This window comes from Pituophis catenifer, unplaced genomic scaffold (assembly GCF_029215685.1).
Source record: "Pituophis catenifer annectens isolate HBS135680 unplaced genomic scaffold, rPitCat1.0.hap2 SCAF_1, whole genome shotgun sequence".
Taxonomy (NCBI): Eukaryota; Metazoa; Chordata; class Lepidosauria; order Squamata; family Colubridae; genus Pituophis; species Pituophis catenifer.
Genome location: NW_027256881.1, coordinates 207,404,840 through 207,421,007, shown reverse-complemented (window position 1 = coordinate 207,421,007; position 16,168 = coordinate 207,404,840). Strand labels below are relative to the sequence as shown.

The following is a 16,168-nucleotide window of genomic DNA, read 5'->3' as shown; positions in this document are numbered from 1 at the left end:
TCAAGGATGTATGCCCAGCATCCTAGGAGTCATTGTTTTTCCCTTCTCAAATTAGCTTGTTGGCAAGTGGTGAAGAGACTGAACAAAAAGCCATTCCCTCTCTTGGATCTCTTCAAGATAGTGGCCACCATACTCTTAACCATGCTGTCAGGTTCCTTGAATGGCTAGGGCCTCAGAACATTGAGGGCATGGTGGAATCCAAGGGGATAAGCACAGGAATGTCTCCTTGCCTGAACTACTACAGAAGCCTGGATGCCTCCCCTGATGTGGTGCCATAAGGAATGTTTCCTTCAATCTCCGAGTTCCTTGATTCCCAGAGACTGACTCCTGTGAACCCCATTGCTGTAAGAAACCTAACCTCTTATCTATTGTGCACCTGTGAAAAAAGGGCCTTTTGGGTAAGTAGGAGAGCAATCTGGTCCAGCATGCCTTTGTTTCTCTTAAAGGGCCATGTCCAGGAATGGCAAACCCAATCACCAACTTTCCCTGATGTGTCCAGGGAGAGTATAGAACTTCCTGATTACAGGCATCAGAGAGAAAAGAAAGTTGCAAGAAAAGTCAAAAATTATGTCAAACGTTTTTCTGGAAATTTGCTTGTAGGCAGAGACAGGATAAAAAGAACTGGCAAGCTGATTCTGTCGTAAGTGATCCTGCCTGGCTTCGCAGTGGGAGGAATAATCCCAGTTAAGAATGTCCTTGAGCCACAGCAGAACTTCCATGTACGACAAAGGAAAAAGCTCTGCTATATATTGTTCACCTCTTTTGAAGGAAGATTAGAAGACATTTTACAAAAGACAAAAACACATTTCTATATAATGGCTCCATAAACTGAAAATTTGAGTTACCATGTAACCTGCATAGATATGGAGAAATATTAAGAAACGGTGTTATATTTATAGCATTTTATTTTTAATGGAAAAATAAAGACAATGCTTTAAAAATTAATATTTACTTAGAAACATGTTCCTTCATGTAAATTATGCAAAGTAATAAAAGTATTTTACATAAATATTACTGCATGGGGGTGGGGGAGGGAGAAGCTTTGATCTGTTTTCTTGGGATAGGATTCTAGTCTCAATATAAACCTGAGTATTTTAGTCACAATGAGCCATCTAATATAATGGGTGGCTTTTTTTTTGTCTGTCTCTTGTTGGTTACTACTACGGAATTTTAAACTAGCTGACAACACTTACAGTTTTTCAAAATAGGTTTTTTTAACAAGTTTAGCAAAATATATATTATGATTCCATCATGTTCTACATCAACGATCCAGAACCTGGAGAATAATTACAACTTATCACCAGAATCATGATAGCATCATTCTGCAACAATATATTTCCCAGTACCTTGTCCTTTTCTAAATATGGCACTATGATTTTATCTGAACCAATGGATGAGGAACAAATATAACTGTCACTAAATGATCAGATTACATCTTAAGCAAAGATGAGTTTGGAGCATATCATGAACAGTTGTCGAAGCAATTGAACTGCAGGAGATACATCTGCTGGAGTTTGTTTTCATTCACATCTCACACTGTCTTGCAACAGAAGTGCCCGACTGACGTTTTTTACACCTTTTGTGTGACCACTGGTTCAAACTAATTTCACTTTTACTTAAATTAATATATGTAATCAGAATGACTGACTGTATGCAACTTATTCTAAAAATCTTATTTCTTAGAAAGTTGAAGAAATATCAAGACTTATAATTACTATAGTGAAAAATCAACTTTGAAGTAACATCATTATATTAAATAATCACATAAAATATTCCATGTTAATGCTATGATATATCCTGAAGAGGCCTTTTCTGTTGCTATTATTAAACATACGTTAGAACGATTATACTAGAGAAATGTATTTCTACATGCACTCTTCAAAGTAACAAGTGAGAGAATGTAAAATTGGTATGTGTCAATTTTACATAAGTTTTTATAAAACGGAAAAATACTAGTACACACTAGAAGACAAGGTTTAATAAGTGATAAAAATGTACAAAAATATTCAAATCAGAAAGATTTTAGTCTGTACCACAGTAGTCAATACTCCTGAATGAATAGGTAGATAGTACTTCATCAAATCAACGTCAGATAGAAGTTATTTAGTACAAAGGAAGAGAACAGAATGAAAGGAAAACAAGTTTTAAACATCCGATCAACATATCTTAAAAAGAAAAATATTACATCAACATTGATTTTCTAAAGAAGAGTATTGCAACTGCTTTTCAAAATTTGGTGGTACATTCTTCGGAAAGTCCTTAAGGCAACATATTGCAATTAATTTACAGTCTGATTTTGTGATTTGCTGAAACAATGCCCTCTACCAATTGTTTTAAATATTCCAGATTTTTCTCCTCTAATAAAAGCGATAGCTATGATATTTTGTAAGTATATTTTACCAGATTTATAATTAAGGGCCTAATAGGATTTCCACCAATCGTCTAGTTTTCACAGTTTTAAAACTTAACACTAAAAATTAAGCTCTGAGTAAAGCTCTTGTATACATTTCAACCTACGGTCAGTGTTCAATAGAAATCACCATCATCAATTTGGCCAGAAGGGTAACTCTCAAAAACCTAACACCGGTTCCTGGATTACCATAAATCAAAACAAGAAAAAAAGCATCTTCCCTCTTCCTTTCCTGTCTTTGAAAAGGAGTAACCACCCAACCCAATTGGAACGGCAAGAAAATAACCAAGCTTCTTTTCAGGAGGGGCAGGTGCACCTGCGCTTGGAGCTTCTTTGACAAGGAAAAGAATTTAATGACTTTTGAGTGTGAGCCATTTTAGAGATGAGAGGCCTGAAAGGCTTAAATATTTTTCCAAGCCACTATTTTAAAGATTTTTTTTTTTAAAAAAAGCTTTTCTGCTCATCCTAATGTGCTGTCTTAAGAATTGGAACGGTACATGGGGGGGGGGGGATATATACAGGCTATCTAGATGATAAGAAATAGGACTTCAGGTTGAATCCTGAATATTCACCGTCTTTGCCAAACTGCTACCTGTGTCAAATATTTAGTTATGGAAGGGAACCGAAGAGCCACAATTATGCCACTGTAACTCAGAACATTGGAATCCATTTCCTGAAATTAGTCATCTATATCTTTATTAAATCAAATTTGTAAACATATTTGGTATAAATATTTCTTATTGATCTTCATCCAGTTGTTCCAAGAGGGTCCTCCTTTGTTTTTCAAGTTCACCTTCACTTAATTCACTACCAGAGGTATCCCAATAACCCTGCAAACAGATAATGACAAATTTATTTTATTTATTTTATTTTATTTTGTTTCTATACCGCCCTTCTCCTGCGGGACTCAGGGCAGTGTACAGCCAAGATAAAACATTGCATTCTACAACCTCTTTGGCCGAAGAGGTTGTAACAAAAAAATACTTTTAAAAGGCTTTGATGATCCCAGCTGATTTGCCTGATGGTCAGAGGCTTTTGTTTTCTTTTAAACGCATTTTTTTGCTTTTTTTAAAAAAGCCTGATGATTATGCTTTTAAAAGTAAAAAAAAAAGCCTCTGATGATTGTGTGGCTCAGCTGGGCATGGGGTGGGCAGGGATTTTTGCTACCTGTTCTCTGAACCAACCATCACTACCAGATCGGGCAATCCGGTCCGAACCGGTAGCATTTCACTCCTGATTCAATTCCTTTTAGATCAGGGACCAGCCGCCTTTCTTGCCCAGCCCACCCTGTAATCCTCATCTCCCAGGACTGATTTTATTGGGCGGTACCTCTTATGCTACACACAAATTCCATATTAAGAAAAGCAATTTGGTTACCAACAGGTAATACAGATTTCATACTTGTTTGATGGTGGCGGGAAAAAAACTACTGCAAAATTATTTCTATAAAATTCTGTGCTAAATAATTATATTTTCCTGTTATGCAAATGGAGAATGTGAAGGGATAATCTGGATACAACCAGAATTTAAGAAGCAATTTTAAGGCTGTGCTTAACACTGAGTAGTCTAATGCTATTTTCCTACTCATCTTCAAATGCACCTACCCAAAATTGGCACTCAAAATACCTATCAGTCTGTGATACATTAACAGAAGAATCCATTCTGTTAAGCAGACTCATATTGATAGACAACTGATTCATCCAATCCAATAGTCTTTTTTTAAAATAGACAACTGATTCATCCAATCCAATAGTTTTTCTTTAAAAAAATTAATGATATTCCTTGCATGTTCCCTAAGGCAAGTCACAAAGTATTTTTTCAAATAGTCCATCAGGAATGGTTACTGGCATAACAGCACTAAACTGTTCTGTTTTCTCAGATGAAGATTTAGTGACCCTTTAACTATTATTAAATATCCATTTTAAATATTAAAAATACAACTTGCTTAAAATTCTCATTTAGTCATCTAAGTCAAAGTTTATCAACACTTCACAGCCAGATGAAATGGATCAGGTGATCTTTGAATCCTCAATCCAAGATGTAAGGAAAATTAGAATTATCAATCAGAAAAAATGATAATTGGAACTGTCAATTTAAAACTATAGACCCTTCAGATAAACTCCTATTTATGTATTAATTGGGACTAATCCTAGTTGGCTATCTAGATCAACTTAAGTTCAGTTGGGTACTGTCACTTAACCAGGTTCTGCCAGCATTATTTTTTAAAAAAATTAATTTCGCACAAATAACTTTCACACTGCAAACTATCCGTCCCACATCCCCAATTATTAGTCTAAGTTAACCTTACAAAGGCATTCACATGTTCAAATAAACATTGTTTCTGATAATTACATATCCAATAGCCTATGTAAAAGTTCCTGAGGACATGTCTTGTTTTCATCTAGGTCATCTGTAACCTTAATTTTTTGGGGTGGGGGGTGGGGGAGTTATTTTCAAGTGCCATTCTGCATATCAAAAATATAGTAATTAGAAGGATATAATAAACATTTATACTATTATTCAGATGAATAATACGTGTCATTTTATATGTGTTGACATAAAAGATGTTACAGAAATTTCATTTTTTGGCAAATGCCTGTATAAACTGACCTTATCTCCTCCCCCTCCTCTTCGATTAAATCTCTGATTTGAACAGATTTCATTGAGTCTCCAAATATTGACCGTTCAAACATACTGAACTAAATATTCTGAGATCTTTCAAAAATTGCATTTTATAAAAAGTATGTGCAAACTTCATTTCTTTTTGTTCTCATGCCCCACCATACTACACCACACCAAATGCAATATATCTGGTCTTACCCGAATCTGATCTGCTTCTTCTGATGTTTCTTGTAATCGAACGCTGTTGGTTGCAGGATTGTGCTGGGAAGAAAACATGCCAGAATGACCTTCCTTATCCAAATTGCACTTTATCCAGCCCATCAAACAGGATGATGATGTGTTTTATGGAAAAGGGATTTTGCAAAAAGGATCTGCTGTGTTACCAATTGTGTTATTAGAGATTTTTAAACAGTTATTTGGCAGATTGTGTTGAGAGTAATTTGCATGCAGGGATGAGCAAACAGGCTGATTTTTGCAAGCCTTCTCCCCAGCATCATTCATATATTTTCTCCAACTTGCTAGAAATAAATCTCTCTCTCTCACTCTGTGTGTGTGTGTGTATGTGCAAGCACGCACATACTCTGAGCAAGGCACATGCAGCAAGCCACACTAAAGACTGTCAAAGATTGTTATGTGCTTCATGGGATGTTCATGTGTGATCAAAGTAAACTGTGGTTATGGAATGGAAATAGTATTCCAGAAATCATGTATAATTCAGAAATGTTGCAGTCATTAATATACTGAACAAAATAAAATAAAACAAACTTACAGAATCTTTGTTAGGTCTCTTCTTAGGTGGCGATTTATGCTTAGATTCAGATCTTTGTCTACTTCTTTCTTTTTCGTTTTCCCTCTCTTTTTTCTCTCTTTCTCGATCTGCATCCGATTCCGGGGAATCCTGTGCAAAATAAAATAAAGAATATAAATCAAAAGCAGCAATATATTGCAAACAGCAATATACTGCAATTTCCAGTGTACTACCCCAAGATTCTTCTAAAATGTGAACCCTCTGCGCTTCAAGGTGTTGGTTCTCACCTTTAAAGCGCTCCATGGCTTAGGGCCAGGGTATTTACGAGACCGCCTGCTGCTACCGATAACCTCCCACCGGCCAATACGCTCTCACAGAGAGGGCCTCCTCAGGGTGCCGTCAGTCAAGCAATGTTGGCTGGCGGCCCCCAGGGGGAGGGCCTTCTCTGTGGGAGCACCCGCCCTCTGGAACGAGCTACCTCCCGGAATATGGCTGATTCCGGATCTCCGCACTTTCCGTAAGGCCCTGAAGACATTTTTATTTCAGCAAGCCGGCCTGGCCTGAATAGATTTTAGGGGTTTTTAATTGTATTGCTAAGGGTTTTAAATTGGGGCGGCCGTTTAATTTAATTTATTTTTAATTATTTTAACTTTTATATTGCATGTTATTTTAATTCTCGGCTGTTCACCGCCCTGAGTCCCTTCGGGGAGAAGGGCGGGATATAAATTTAATAAATAAATAAATATACTCTGTCTAAATAATTTTCATGTGCTCCAAACTAATGCTGTAAAACTGTGTTGGATTAAACTTTCCGACTTCCACTAATTCTTCAGAATTACATCAAATCCTGAAGTTTATCTTAACCGTAGATATCAAGTCAAGCTAACTAGAGTATAAATTTTGGCTTTTTCCCTTTGCTCAGTAACCTGACATATTAAGCACTGCCACACTGAAATTCTAGTTCACAAAAGGAGGAGGAAAAAAAATGCAAGGCTTGAAGTTGGCCACAACCATTATAAAAATGGTACTGCTTATTCCTCTATGTTACTAATGTGTAAGCTGAAATAGGTGACAGTCAACCTAAATATGCAGCAATGCTGTTGCAAATAGGTCCACAAGACTGAACTGAATCCAAGTTCTCATTTAAAAACAAACCCTAATCCTTGGTTGCAGTATTATCTATTAGCATTAGGCCACCTGTCTGTCAACCCCACCAGAATGAGCAGAGTTGGCATATTCCAGATCCTGTCATCCTTCTCTGTTACTGTGCCTGCCTTTGGGATGGCCTTGACCCTGTTTGTCTTTCTTAAGGCTTTAAAGACCTAAATATTTTCACAGGCACTTGAGTCCGGAAATTAAGTGTGCTTGCTTGAATGTTTTGTATTTTTTTTAGTCACTAAAGCACTAATGGTTCTTCCAACACAGACATGTGATACATTCATGTTTTTAAAATTGATTTTACTATTAATGTTATGATTTTTTTGGTTTTAATCTTTGCATATTGCTTAGCACCACCAAAGGCAATTACATAAATTGCATGTATAAATAAATACATACATTTGCTGATCATACTAACAAGCTGTGAGACAGATGCATAACCGTTATTTAAAACTTAGAAAATAGAAGATATTGAAAATCCTTCATACTGAAAGATGCAAAACAGAAATACTCACAGACTTGTGTCTCCTCTTTTTGCTTTTCTTTTTGTGTTTCTTTGACTTCTTGTAGCTTCTCTCTATTGATGCAAAACAAATTAGGAAATGAAAGGGAAATCAGATTGTTGAAATTTAGCACCCCCCCCCCCCTCCCAGCCAAGATTTAGAGAAAAAAATACCAGATTCTGCACTGGAGGAGCGTTCAGAAACTGAGCGTGAGTCTGAACGTTGCCTCTTTTTCTTTGAATGGCTATCGTCATCTTCGGATTCTGAGCCCTTTAAAGAAATAAAAAAAAAAGTATGCTTAACATATAAGAGCTTTTAAAGATAGCTTTTGAGATGAGTTCCCTGTAGCATGTTATCAAAGGCCTTACCGAACGAGAGCGAGACCTCTTTCTATGATGCTTCTTTGATTTTTTAGAGTGCTTCTTGTTCTTTGAATGATGATGCTGACATTCATGCTGCAACATCAAAAGAATCAGAATTATTGCTTTGAAACAGCAAATACCTAGTTATCAAAAGTGCTGCTTTCTTATACTACTTGCCTAAATCACAGAGAGGCGGTAACGGAAGCTTTTGGAAACCTCCCTTATGGTCTACATAGACCTTATTCCAGTGTTGCACTCCTCCCGCCCCCCAAAGTCTCAGCAAATCTACTAGGAGAGAGACTGAAGAACAACTATTCTGCTTGAACAAATTTCAGCACTTATCATATTGCCACAGCCTGCCAGGAACTTCTTCTTAGACCCTTTCTACAGCAGTCTTTGCAGGAGGAAGAATAAATCTACTGTTTCCCCCAAAATAAGACATCCCCTCATAATAAGCCCAATCGGGCTTTTGAGTGCATGGCAAGAAGGCCAAACGCTTATTTCAGGGTTCAAAAAAATATAAGACAGGGTCTTATTTTTGGGGAAACACAGTAGCTGGTATCCTCTTGCACTTTTGGGTGTGTGTGAGGGGTGTTGGGGGTGGGGCGAAGAAGTGATTGTGCACAACCACAAATTGCCAAGAACAGCTTCTGAGATAGTTGTGCCAGTGCAGAAAAAGACACAGCTGTATTAACGGCTGAAGAACAGGTGTTCCAAGTGAAATCTGAAGCACTTTTTTCAAAGAATTTGCAAAACTCTAGTGCTCATGAAGATAACTATCAATCACCAGTAGTATGCTCAAACTGACATATATTCCTAGGGTTTAAAATGACCCCAGTCACTATTTGGCCCGCGATAATGTTATTGTAAAAAATATAAAGTATCACCAATGTGTAAGTGAAAAATCATGCATGAGAATAAAGGACTGGGAAATTCCTAGAACACGTTCTATGGTTTCCTGCCACCACGGAGCAATGCCTTGGCTGAAGTTGGCCAGCCCACATTTTTCTGGACTTGTTCCACAGCTGCCCTTTGAAGATCTTTCTCACGTCCACCAGTTTCAACTGTATCAACATAGCTATAATACTCTTCAGTGAACATTATAAAGTAACCATTCTTTGAGAACTTGTACAAATCTATTAGAAAATATTGTGTTAAACTGGTATGTCAGACGTTACCTCCAGTAAATAAATGAAATCCTTAAATATTCGTTTTCTCTCTGATTCTAAAGTGATGTCTTCAAATGCTGGCTCTTTTACAAATCTCTCCCGAATCTATATCAAAAAGGAATTATATTAGTAATGCAAATTTATGAAGCAATGTATTCCCAAAAAGAAAATGTTTTGGTTTTTAAAACATGCCCCCAAAGAAATTGTTTATTAATTCACATTTCACATGAATTTATTTGCATACATCCAACTCTTGTCTTTTGTTTTCCATTGGAACATTATAAGGTAAATCATAGATTTTCTGAAGCTATTGATTTTTTTTATTACCATAACTGCATCTTACACATGGATACCTTGGTGAAAATGGAAGGTTAAGAATTTAGACAGCAATTCATAAAGTGGCATTAACTATTACATCAGCAACAAAATTTTGTTTTCAGCAATAATAGCAGTAACAATATTATCATTCTATGAATATTAAACCTATGACTATAAAAGAAATCTGCACCTCATAAAGAAACACACCCGTCACCCTTTTATATTAAGAACACCACTGAGAATTTCTCCATTTCATTACTGTTTCTCTGAATTATTTCCTAAAATACTTAAATTACATTCCTTGATAATATTTCTATTATCACTCCTCTTATACTTTGGAAAAGATTTGCTACTGATTATACTACCATACATTTCTTGAAGGTCATTATCCAGTAATACGTTAAATAATTAAAATAGTTGAAAAAAGTTCTTTAATTTTTAAAATAAAAGAAAAAAAATCAAGATGCTGTAGGACATGCTTACATCTTCCCAGACTGCATCCAATTCAATGGGAGGTGTTGCTTGTTTTAACATGCTTTTAAAAGCAGACTCTTTTCGTTTCATTTTGCGAGCTTCTTCTTTCTCTCTCTCACGTTCACGGGCTTCTGCTTTTTCTAACAACTGCATTAAAGATTCAAGGGGCCATTAAATGAAAGGATCATTGCAGGAAAAAAGGGGAAAGTAGTCATAATGCAATATCATTGCAAACCACTTTTCTTATCATTTGCCATATATAGAAGTTGTTCAGATATATCTACAAAACAATAGCTTGGCATTGCAAGAATAAGTTTCAGATTAAATTCTGGTCTGCAGGATTGTGCAAACTTTCATTTACCTGTTCAGACAAAACAGGGACCACTGGCCTGGTCTTCCGCTAGACTAGTATCTGAAATGACGACCTCTGAACTCTCAGCATTAGAATTTCAGTGTTAAATCAAGATCTGGCATTACCTAAATAGCCAACTGAGTGCATATTTCATCACTGAGGAAGAATTTATACTTTAGATTCAACAATACCGATTTTATATATTGACACTAGAGACTAATATTATTTAATAACATTGGGCACAATCAATATCTAATAGTGTTAACATGTATTGATATATATTTAAAAAAAACTTACACTATTGAAAGCCAGTTTGATATTTCCAGCATCTAATGTAGTAGCTCTTTTAGTGGAACTGATGACCGTTACAAAGTCTTCAAAAGGAGTAGTCACTTCAACTACAAATCCTTTATCCTGCAATACAACGTTTTTGATAATACTGGAAAATACAGGAATCCCACAGAAACAAATATTTGTAATGCACTACTACTAGTATTGCATTACAAATACAATACTACTATTTTCAAAACTAGCAGATTTTGAAATAAATGTAATAAATTTGGATTAAAAATTCTGCTTTTCTCCTAATTTAAGAATGTACATTACTTCACCTTTAAAATATCTTTGATTATCTTCTTTTCGTCATGGTAGCGGGCTTTTAAATCTTCAACATAAAACTTGAAAAGATCCAGTGCTGTTGAACCTAAAGGGGGGGGGGGGGAAGAGACCTTACATGGGTCACGAGCTCTCTTTATTCAAAAAGCTCCATTTCTTAGCAATGTAAGAAATGCCAAAAATATTCACACACATTATCCAAACATTACTTAGCCCAATCTCTTAGCAAGGGAGGGTACACTTACCAGGTTGACCAAGCATATTAGTAAACCTAATATCAGAACTAATAGTTGGATATAACTCCATCCAGGATGACATCGAGTGCAGTTGACCATGTTCATGCAACTCATCCAAAAATATCTGGGGGAAAAGTGGAAAACGGGGAATCTTGTAATTAAATTTTTAAAAAGCCAGACACTGTCCTTTTTTACAATCCCAAAAAAGCATAAAGAACTTCTAATGTGAAAGTCAAATCAGTTAGCTCTTCCAATGTACTAAAATCTCTCTTGCCCAGCATTCCTCCTCCAGCTTTTAATCTTGGAAGAAATTTTCCACGCAGTCAAAGAAAGATCACTGAAATATTCACAATGCTCAGAATCAGAACAGCTGCTGATTTTTTTTACCCAGCTGATACTTAAAATATCTGAAAGCTCTGCAGTTGGTACTAAATAGAAGTTAACATTTTCTCAGTAACCTGAAAAGATTCTCTGTTTTTTCGCTGTCGTCGCCTTTCTCTGAGTAAGCCTTTCTGCTTCTCCTCTTCTTCCTCTTTTTCCAGTGCTCTTATGTGTTCTTCAAAACAGATCAATGCATCCTCCTTATCCATATCTACAAAAATAGGAGTACATTTTTATAAAATTAAATATGTCACTTAAAATATAAATCGCTTGGTTTGTGATCTTCCCCAAGCTTCAAACACACACACTTTTTCTTTGTGCTTGTAAATATTAAGCTAGTTAATGTTATCTCACTCTAAATAGGGTGCTGAAACACTGCAATATAGAGCTATACAAAACTCTGTGACCGTGAAATTGATAATTCCAAGTGTCCCAAAGTGCCTAATTTTATAATGGCACTTGCACAACATTCAGTACATCTGATATAATATAAAATAAAGTCTTTTAACTTTTGATTCATGGACTTGCAAAGGCAGATTAATAAGAAGGATCTGTATCAAAGTGTGGCAAAATTGATTTTTATTGTTTCTGTGTATCTGAAGTAAACCAGTTGGTCCAGAACAGCCACCTTAAAAGAAATGTCTTAGGCAAACAAACAAGTAGTCACTTCTTTACAAACTGATTTCAGAATATAATAATTTCAGCAAAACCCCCACATTAGAAGCCATTTTAGCTGGAAAGCACAGTTAAGAAGTACCGGTATTCAAAAGAAAAATAGCTTTCAGCCTTAAACTTGAAGACTAGATTTTTTAACGAACTGACTTCAGGATTAAAAGTGAGATTTCAAAATTATAAACATGCAATTTATTCTATAACTTCATCTATAATTCAAATCCTATGTTCCCAATCTAGGGGCCTTTTTTAAACTATGGTAATGAAAAAATGGATTTATTTCATACCATTATGAAGGCAAAAATTATGTGACACAGAGGTTCTAAAAACTAAATGACAATGTCCTGAAAATGCCTACCTAGTTGTCTTATTCATATGTACTGGCAAGGTTTATTCACGATTCCTCTTGGAAACTGGACACAGATACAGTATTTATTTCTATACTTGCCCTATGCTAATTATTTAACTCAGAACACAATAATTTCTTAATACAAATAAATGTGTTTATTCACAATCGCAAGTTTAAAACTGTATCTCTATATGTGGATTCCAAACTATATATCTTCACCAACAGAAGCAAGCTTTGCTGAAAGAGGCAGCTTTTGGGGGACAGGGAAATATTTACTCAGTTCTATACAAATCACTGTCCAAATCCATGGTAGATAAATCCCAGCTCTTTGGAGAGGATTTTGAGAGTGTGGTTGTAATGGAACGGTAAACTTATTGCAGAAGCCTTCAATTATAATTTTGATTTAACAGTTTTAATAGATGAGTTGCTATTATCAATTAAAAGTTCATTTTTTTATAGAAAGGTAAAACATGATTATCCTTACTCTGAAGTTCTTCATCTTCTGCGAATGTAGGATTGTCCATCAGATACTGCTGAGCCTCTGACCATGTAGTAGAGTAAGTGACATTAGCCATATTGTCCAGAATGTTTTTTAATGCCTCCCAGTTCCTCTTCCTTAGCTGTTTGGCTTGTTCCTGGAAAAAAGACAGACATAAAAAATAGTGATGTTTTCCTAAAATGCAGCATTGCCCATAATTGATATGATAGACATGCACAAATACTGAACAACTGCACCCTATTTCTGTGGTTTGGCCTGAACTTTCAATTCTATAAAAATCCCTCTTTGCAGGGAAAGGTGATAAGTGTTAATCTTAGCAAGGAACTACCAGGCTTTTTAATTTGACTCCTTTCTAGAAAAATCCAACACTAGAACATCAAGTTTTCTCTTCTTTTGTTAATTATTTAAGAAACAAATTCTATCAGTCATTAGGCATTAGGCATTTTTATGGCAAAACCATGACAGAAATTTACTCTCCGAATCTCAAATATATTGTTTAAAAATACGGTAGACATTATTATCCCAGAGTACAACACAGATTTTTTTCTGTTTAGGTTAGAAAGATAATCAATTACCTTTTCTTTTTTTGACAGGAAGAATAGAACATCTTCATAAATTTCAAGGCGATCACGTTCAGAAATTGCATTCCAGACTTCCAGCTCTCCAAACATTTGTTCAGCTTTTCTACATACAGGAATACAAAAATCACATAATAAATCTATTAAAAACATCTTATTTTGACTTCATTTTCCCTTGATAACTACCAGCATCTTATTCCTTCTATTATTTAAACTAGTATCGAGTTATTTTTTTCTTCTTGATAAAAAGGAACCAATATGCAGTTAACACAGATCTGAAAAGTATTCTGAACATCAACCACTAATATTTGTATTATTGTTCTTCTTAATTTTCTCTACCTCTAATTCAGAGTTTCCCAACCTATCCAGCTTTGCAAACTGGCTGGGGGTGATGCGGGGTGATGGTTCCGCACGAATGGAGCGTGCACAAGTTGGGATGCGCATGTGCACTCACCCCACCAGTCCCACGGCTCGTTTCAAACAGCTCAAGGCCCAGCTGTGGGCCATAGCCTGGGGCTTGGAGACCCCTACTCTAATTCAATCCGAAGATTTTCCTTCAATTTCCTTATCAACTAAAACTGGAAATATTTATTTACCAACAGGATAGCACTCTGTCCACTGCTTGGCCTGAAATCGAGGCCTGGCAATGGGCAAAGACTGCTGAAGGCTGTCATTGCTAAGGTCTACCATCTCTAACTCTATGCAACAGCAAGTCCCATGCTCTCTGGCACCCTCTCAAGCCTGTAGCCCTCATCCATCAACCTGCTTGCCTGCGGCTCCTGCCTCCCATGATCACAAGAGTTTTCATTTAATGAATCCTGCAGTTCTACAGAGCAATCAGGAGTACCAGAATTCAGTTGCTAAGCAACGGAGACATGCAATGACCTGCTTTACGACTGCATCATTTGGTAATACATATCTTTGTCTCAATTGTCATAGTAACCCAAGGACTACCTGTACTGTCATTCCCACCAGCCTATCCTATGTAGTTATTGCAATCTGTGTGCAGACATAGAGTTCCTAAGGAAAGATCTCAGCCATGATACTAAGATTTTAGCATTGGACTATATATTAGCTAATCTTACTTGTATCTGGTTGTTGATGTCATTTTTTCATGATTTTCAAGGAAACGCTGAAAAGATTCTTTTGCTTCTTTGTATTTTAATCTTGTTTCTTCTTTTTCTTCTTTCTCTGTCTGGACTTTGTAAGCATTAAAGGCTTGCTTCTTCTCACTTAATTTTGCCAAAGCGCTGCAAATTGAAGAAACATCAACTAAAATTAGCCCTTTTATATCTAGGTTATTGAAAATAAAATTAGTCATCTTTGCAATGAAAATAAAATAATCTCGTGATACCTATATCTTGGATCATTAATGATCATTTTCATGGCTTGTTCCCAAAAGGCATTGGATGGCACACGCTGTGAATATATAAGATAAATCACACAAGTTCTGGAACTGACATTTTGTTTTCACAAGTGAGGAGCTTAAAAAGAACTGCTTCATCTTATGTAATTTTCTGTTATCTAAAGGAAAATAAGTTATCTGGCTTGATATTTTACACTCAGGATAATACATTTTTACCCAATATAGTTAATATATTTTCCCAGAAAAAGTTATATAATAGTGATGACAAATATCATGTATAACACACTTATATCACTGTGATGTCACAGAATCCTTCACATTTCTAGAAAAAGCAAGCCCAAGAATACTTATTTCCCAATTCTTGTTTTTAAAGGTATTAAAACTATCACTCAGAAAACATTAACTTTTTGATTCAGCAGTTATGTTTCAGCAATCACCAAGAATGAAATCATGATTAAGTAGAATATCCAAAATTCTAAACACACCTAACTCTCTTTCTTATCCCAACTTATCTGCCTGAAACTTTAAAAACCTGTAACTGCCTTGCCTATGAACTGAAACTTCCATATTAAAAAATCTTTTCCCCATGGATTTTTACAGGACATTTTATAAAATCCACTTGTTTAGATAAAGTATTTGGTATTTACTTTTGCATGAATGTTACTCAAGTTCTTACAAAAATCAGCTACTCTCCTAATCAATTATATTTGTAATTCTTGAAATTTAAAGAATAGTTGACTCAGTATAAAAACCTTTTCTTTCAATAGTTCTTTAAATGCTTGCTTGGCTTCTTCTTTCGTATTCCAAGTATAAGTTTTTTTAACCGGTTGGGCTTCCTCTTCTTCCTTTTTGGGTACAACACTATCAATTTAAAAAAAAGTTGGTTACTTTAACAAATAGCAACATTAATTAAATGGAATATCTATTGAGGCAGTAATCATAAATATTAGGCTGATGCCTTTTCAAAAGTAATAGCTAGTTAATCATTTTAGGATAGTTCCAAATATATTAATACATTTGACATGCATCATTCACTTAGACAACTAATACACTAGATGTCCCTTAAATGAGCACTCTTAAGAAAGTTAGTGTGTCCCTTAAGCCTATCCTCCAAAATCAGCCCCCTTTGAATTTTGGCTCCTCCCACTTTTGGAGTGCAGTTCTCAATGTTATGCAAAGCTTAAAGTGGCCCCTGAGACAATCCAAATTACATATTCTTGCCATGAAGAATTCATTATTCAAAAGATTTAATCATTTAATTCATTATAAATTAAGTCTGTCCAATTCTTCAGGCTATTACAAAATGACATGGGCCTAGCAAGTTGCTCTCTGTTCATTGGATATATAGTCTATCAT

At 35.6% G+C, this 16,168-nt stretch overlaps 1 protein-coding gene across 1 annotated transcript in view; it reads right to left on the bottom strand.

Moving 5' to 3' along the window:
- Nucleotides 1-1,958: 1,958 nt before the first annotated feature.
- The window catches only part of PRPF40A (pre-mRNA processing factor 40 homolog A), a 42,041-nt gene continuing 27,831 nt past the window's right edge, over nucleotides 1,959-16,168 (bottom strand). Inside the window, exons 11-27 of the mRNA XM_070942052.1 lie at nucleotides 15,565-15,673; nucleotides 14,801-14,865; nucleotides 14,532-14,696; nucleotides 13,444-13,552; nucleotides 12,854-13,004; nucleotides 11,426-11,559; nucleotides 10,977-11,091; nucleotides 10,728-10,819; nucleotides 10,414-10,530; nucleotides 9,774-9,911; nucleotides 8,982-9,077; nucleotides 7,810-7,896; nucleotides 7,615-7,711; nucleotides 7,454-7,515; nucleotides 5,802-5,930; nucleotides 5,231-5,293; nucleotides 1,959-3,240 (exon numbers count right to left, since the gene is read on the bottom strand). Coding sequence (XP_070798153.1) covers nucleotides 3,148-3,240; nucleotides 5,231-5,293; nucleotides 5,802-5,930; nucleotides 7,454-7,515; nucleotides 7,615-7,711; nucleotides 7,810-7,896; nucleotides 8,982-9,077; nucleotides 9,774-9,911; nucleotides 10,414-10,530; nucleotides 10,728-10,819; nucleotides 10,977-11,091; nucleotides 11,426-11,559; nucleotides 12,854-13,004; nucleotides 13,444-13,552; nucleotides 14,532-14,696; nucleotides 14,801-14,865; nucleotides 15,565-15,673 — 1,822 coding nt within the window. The 3' untranslated portion in view covers nucleotides 1,959-3,147. The remainder of the gene's footprint in view (nucleotides 3,241-5,230; nucleotides 5,294-5,801; nucleotides 5,931-7,453; nucleotides 7,516-7,614; nucleotides 7,712-7,809; nucleotides 7,897-8,981; nucleotides 9,078-9,773; nucleotides 9,912-10,413; nucleotides 10,531-10,727; nucleotides 10,820-10,976; nucleotides 11,092-11,425; nucleotides 11,560-12,853; nucleotides 13,005-13,443; nucleotides 13,553-14,531; nucleotides 14,697-14,800; nucleotides 14,866-15,564; nucleotides 15,674-16,168) is intronic.